This window comes from Carettochelys insculpta, chromosome 4, assembly GCF_033958435.1.
Source record: "Carettochelys insculpta isolate YL-2023 chromosome 4, ASM3395843v1, whole genome shotgun sequence".
Taxonomy (NCBI): domain Eukaryota; kingdom Metazoa; phylum Chordata; order Testudines; family Carettochelyidae; genus Carettochelys; species Carettochelys insculpta.
In genome coordinates, this window is record NC_134140.1 from 8,736,380 (window position 1) to 8,742,379 (window position 6,000).

Below are 6,000 nucleotides of genomic sequence, written 5' to 3' on the forward strand. Positions count from 1 at the left end.
TAATACATTTGTATACTGCTGAGCAACCCCTAAGTTATCTCTTTCTAATCTCTGCTCCTGCTTTTGTCAGATTCTCCATTTAAAATTCACTACTTGTTGTAAGGGCAGCCTCATGTTCCCAGCGTTATCAGCTTTTTATTATTGTTCTGTTGTGTATTGACGCTAGCACCCAAAGGCCTCTGGGCACCTTGACAATATAAGATGAGAACATGCCCCCTTTACAATACCAGGGCGACAAAGGCTCATTTCTAGCCACCTCCTCTTATTTGGCTTGGCATTGTACAACGCATTGTATGTCTTTAGTGTAAGTGCTTTGGAATGTGCTCTGTAAGAAGACTTGAGAGTGCAACAGTGTTTGTATTGTGTAATGGCACTTGCTATATGTTCTCTTGGGCTTCAACTTGACCTTTAAAAAATAAAGCATGACAGCAGTTTCCTTGACAAATCTGATATCTTAAAATGTGGCTTCCTATTTCTGCACAGCTCACTTATCAGAAGTTTTACTTCAAACCCAAGTCATTGCTTGGAACCATTGCTGGGCCTGTGCCTAATTTTCGTAGAAGAGTATATTTTTAAATCCTTAGCTTTATCCCTCCCATGTCACTAAAACCTACAAGTAGGTGGATATGTGTTCCTTGGTAGTGTGGGCTCAAAAATCTGTCTGTATTATATTTTAGTCCTCAGTCTATGTTTCATACCGTTATGCCACAATATTCACTTCTGTGAGGGAATTTTCTGTTCTACTCCCACCTAATATTCTTACAGCATTGTAACCAGAAGAATAACCAGTCCCTGCCACCAAGAGAACCATTTTAGATTGTTACATATGATTGTCAGGCCCTGGCTACGTCTACACTAGCCCCAAACTTCGAAATGGCCATGCAAATGGCCATTTCGAAGTTTACTAATGAAGCGCTGAAATGCATATTCAGCGCTTCATTAGCATGCGGGAGGCCACGGCACTTCGACATTGACGCGCCTCGCCGCTGCGCGGCTCGTCCCGACAGGGCTCCTTTTTGAAAGGACCCCACCTACTTCGAAGTCCCCTTATTCCCATGAGCTGATGGGAATAAGGGGACTTCGAAGTAGGCGGGGTCCTTTCAAAAAGGAGCCCTGTTGGGACGAGCCGCGCGGCGGCGAGGCACATCAATTTCGAAGTGCTGCGGTCGCCCCCATGCTAATGAAGTGCTGAATATGCATTTCAGCGCTTCATTAGTAAACTTCGAAATGGCCATTTGCATGGCCATTTCGAAGTTTGTGGCTAGTGTAGACACGGCCCCTGTGTGATATGCATGTATGGTGGTATTTTAAAAAAATTGAAGAAATAATTGCCCGCATGGGTGGGTTGCTGGGCTTCCCAGTTCATACATCCCCAGCCCTTGGCACATTGGTAGTGCAACTGCTTTTCTCTGGACTGTTTTTTTTTTTTTTTCCCTTCTTTTGGTTTAATCCAGGGAATCCGAACATTCCGAAACCTCGCCGTATCCTGCGGTCCTCATGGGGCAGCAATCCACACTTCCGGGGATCCTATTCTTACACCCAGGTTGGGTCTAGCGGGGCTGATGTGGAGAAACTTGCTAAGCCACTGCCTTACACAGAAAGCTCCAAGACGGTTGTAAGTATTGAACACCCAGATGGAGAGAGAGATTGTTCAGTTATGACTTAAGGGGAGCTGCTTTTTTCCCAGCTTGCTAAATTCCATGCCTTGTAGCCTACTTTCGATACAGTATTTCTAATGATCTGTGCATGCCTCCATTCTCCTGTCCTTGCCATTTTGTGTTTTGTTCACCTACTGGAAATCTGCCCTCAGATATCGGTGATCTGTCCTTCAGATGATTTGGCTCAGGGAGGTTTTGCCTCCCTGCTTCACCTTCCTGTTCTTTTGGTCACTGCTTTGCGGGGTGGGTTCGGGGACTTGAACACCCAGAGGTAGCTTTGAATTCTTGCTCCCCATCAGCTGGGGCAGGCTCCTGCGAAGGAGAATCTCAGCATGGCCAGGATAGTCTAATACTTTAGACCCCCGAGTTACGCGGGGGTTGCTTTCCTTGCAACCCCCCCCACAACTCAAATTTTGTGCAAGTTGACGCTAGCAGCAGGGAGATGGGAACCAGGCAGGAGCCAGGAAACTGACCAGCACTTCAAGCCCAGGGGAGGCTGCTGCCTGATTCTCCACTCCCTGCCACTCTGGGAGCCAGGCACTGCTTCTCCCTGGCTTCCCCCAGTGGTGTGGGTGTGGGTGTCTGCCTGCCAGGCTCCCCCAGCAGGCAGGCAGACAGCTGAAGAGTGGCTTTGGCTTGTGCTTAATTTGCATTAATGCGAATTAAGCGTAACTCGAAGTTGTGGATTTCGAGCGTTTACGGTATATTTTAGAACACCGTTTTCTTTGGCTGTGCTAGGTGCAAAGTCCCGTTTGAAATGGTGGATGTTAAACAGCCATGGTTTATTCATTTTAAAACAGAGCCTATTTTTTTCATAGTGTTTCTGGAAAGCAGTGACTCCGAGAAACATTTGGGGCTCATGATGGATAATCAGCTGACTGTACTCCCCAGTGTGATGCTGTGGTCAGAGGAGCTAAAGTGATCTGGGAATGCATAAACAGGGGAGTTGTGAGGAGGAGGAGAAAGGTTATTTTACCTCTGTGTTTGGTTCGGTGCAAATGCTGCTAGAATCCTGTCTCCAAGCCTGGTGCCCACCACTCAGCCTGACAAACAGATTGGAGAGGGTTAAAAGAAGAGCAAAAGGAATGATTAAAGATCAGAAAAAAAAATGCTGTGTAGCGATAGGCTCCCAGAATTCAAATCTATTCAGCTTAGCAAAGAGAATGGTGAGAGGTGACTTAATTGCAGTCCACAGCTATCTACATGGGGAACAAATATTATTAATAAAAAGGGCACTTCAGTCTAAAAGAGAATGCTGTAACATGATCCTAAGGCTGGAAATTCAAGTGGGACAAATTCAGATGGGAAGTCAGGTGTACATTTTAACAGTGCAGGTAATTCGCTATTGGAACAATTTAGCAAAGTGGAGTCTTCATTACCAGTGATTTTTAAATAAGGAACGGGTGTTTGAAAGCTCTGCTCTAGGAATTATTTTGGAGAAGTTCCATGTCTTGTGTCATACGCAAGGTCAGACTAGATAATCACAGTCATCCTGTCTGGCCTTAGAAGCTGTATGTCTATGAATGAGCATTGCAGCTGGGCTAAATTGTGACTTATCCTGAGGCCTAATTCAGAATATGCCAGAGCAACGTCTGGAGAACTCCTCTGTGGCCATGTTACTGTATTAAACCTTATGTACTGGGAGCTCAAGTCTATGTGATAAAATGTTCTTCTTAGGCAGTTCTAGACGTGTGACTGATGCGCTAAGAAGACATGAGAGCCATGTCTCAGCAATTTCACAGCCTTACTTGCTTTGTGTAAGGCCAGGTCTACACTGGACCATAAAGTGAATTGTAGATACGTGATTCCAGCTATGGCAATTGTGTAGCTGAAATTGATTCATGTACAATCGACTTACATGGCTGTCCTCACTGCAGGAGGTTGACGAGATAAACTGCCTCTTTGATCTCCCTTACTTCTTGCAAGATTGAGGAGTACAGGGGTTGACTGTTGACCCAGATCATTCGATTTCAGGTGCCCCCTTTAAGTTCACAAAATCGAACCCCAGAAGATCGACTCTGACTGGGTTGATCTTCCGGCTAGTGAGGACATACCATTAAGGAGGTAGGGCCCCTTCCTAGAGAGAAGACTTCTCAGATCAGACTTCTTGTGATCGTGTTTCTTCTTTTTGCTACACTTTTTTTTTTGGTATAATTATGAGGGGCAGTGGTGCCTATTAAAAAGGGTATTTGAGATTTCGAATCATTTAAAGCCTGTGAACATCTTACTTCCTGTTCAGTTCACCACTCTGAGGCCAGTGTTGTTTTTCCCCCTTCATATCTCTCACATGTGGGGAATTTAATTAATAAAATCTCAGAATGAACCTGAGCTCTTTCATCTGCAATCCCTTGAACGAGCACGTAGATACTGTCATGACAGGAGCTATAAAACAGAGAGAGGGGCTGTGGTTTTCTAATGCCAAATATCTGGCAGCTTTGGGTTGTATCTTGTCATACTGAGAAAAATTAAACTCTGTCCTTAAAAAGAATACAGTGAACAGGGCATTGTTTGGGATGAAAGAAGCAGAAATCAGATCATCAGCGAAGGTAAAGCTTCCACACCTCCTCCAGTGTAGATGTACTGCAGCTGGGTAAAAAATGACTTGTACCAGTGCAGCTCCATTGGTGTACCCATGGCCACAGAGGATGGTACTATACGCTAGCTCAGTGTTTCTTAACCAGGGGAACGTATACCCTTGGGGGTACATCGCGGTCTTCCAAGGGTGCATCAACTCATCTAGATACTTGCCCAGTTTTACAACAGGATACATAAAAACCACTGGTAAAGTCAGTCCATTCAAAAAGTTGATTCAGACAATGATTTGTTTCTACTGCTTCGTATACCTTACGCTGAAATGCAAGTGCAGTGTTTCTATTCCAATTCATTTATTCGATAATAAGGTGGCAGAAATTCAGCAAGTTTTCAGTAGTCATCTGCTGTGATGTTTTTGTAAGTTGTTTTTAGGTGAAATGTAGCTTGGCGATATGCAAAACAAATCTGTTTCCTGAAAAGGGGACCGTAATCTGGAAAGGTAGAATAACACTTGTTTCAAGACCTCAGGTTACCTTAGGAGCATGTTTCTCAACCAGTGGTAGAAGTCTGTGGGTACTTATGATTTTTTCTTTTGAAAAGGGGGTACTTTACAAAAAACTTGAGAAACACTGTGCTAGCCAGTATGTAGTTGGTACTCACAACATGCACGTAGCTGTGGCACCCCTCTTCATAAATTTCCCCTCTGATGCCCACAATGTTCAGACTGCAGGAGGGCAATGGCATGTTTGAGACTTCCCCTGACTTTGTTTTCCCATCTCCAGCCTATGCAGGTGATGTTTTCGGGGGAGGCCACTCACAGGAAGTATTATTCCACTACTCACGGTGCTTTACTTTCTGGCCAGAGAGAGGCTGCTCACCTCATTGAAATGTACCAGGACCTCTTACAATGCAGGAACTGAAAAGCTTAATGTTCAAGAAGAACCACTAACTCGTGACACCTTTTACAGTTGTGTGTAGGTTTTTTAAATTAAGAGTAGGACAATTTTTATCTTTTTATATAAAAAAGCCCTAACTGTTTTAAAACGTAGTCACCCGTAGCTTATTTCCATTACTGTATTGTTAACAGGGGAGGGTGCTCTTGCTGTATGGTAGACTGTATTGTGTGTGCGTGCGTGCGGGTGCGTCACTTTAATTTTAACTGCACTTTCAGTGCCTCTTCAGTTTTTTTCCTGTATTGTAAGTGCCTTCTCTTCTACAATAAATGTTGTAATACAAGATCTGAATGTTGCAGTACAGCCTGTGTGCTTGTTTTGGGAGCCTCTGCTCAGTACCTTATTTTTCTCTTTCCAGGGTGTTATAACAAGGCATGGATGTCTGTCCCCTGCTGTGGGGTTTTGAATAGGAGGGGCCTTTTCTTTTCTGGTGTGTTTTCACTGCAAAGCTGGGTGATTGGCACCTGGGTTGGAGCATGTGGCTTAGTCTAGCTCATGTGTGAGCAGTCACACTGCAAAGCCCTATCCCTGAGGTATTTTGTTGTCCCTGCAGTTGCACTCCCATTGCTAGGCCTTATGGGAGTTTACCCCACAGGCCTTTGTGCTGCAGGAAGTTAAGCTGCTCAATGGTTCTTTCCCCGTGAATGGAGGGAGAACTTGTCTGTGGGAAGCACAGGGAGGGAGGGACTGTGGGAAGGCCCTGGAGGACTGAGAGTACAAGACTGGCTTAGCCAACATCTTCAGGACACAGTGGACAGGTTACCAGCTTGAGTGAAAGCCGCACTAGCTTCTGCACCCTGAGTAGCCTGGCTTTAAAGCACCAGCAAACTCAGGTGAGAGGGTTTTCCATGCTGATG

The 6,000-nt window shown here is 44.9% G+C and overlaps 1 protein-coding gene across 2 annotated transcripts in view; it reads left to right on the plus strand.

Moving 5' to 3' along the window:
* The window catches only part of SMOX (spermine oxidase), a 103,041-nt gene extending 97,607 nt beyond the window's left edge, over window positions 1–5,434 (plus strand). For both annotated transcript variants that reach the window (XM_074992253.1, XM_074992254.1), the window contains 2 exons: window positions 1,455–1,615; window positions 4,973–5,434. In XM_074992253.1, coding sequence (XP_074848354.1) covers window positions 1,455–1,615; window positions 4,973–5,110 — 299 coding nt within the window. In that variant the 3' untranslated portion in view covers window positions 5,111–5,434. The remainder of the gene's footprint in view (window positions 1–1,454; window positions 1,616–4,972) is intronic.
* Window positions 5,435–6,000: the final 566 nt, after the last annotated feature.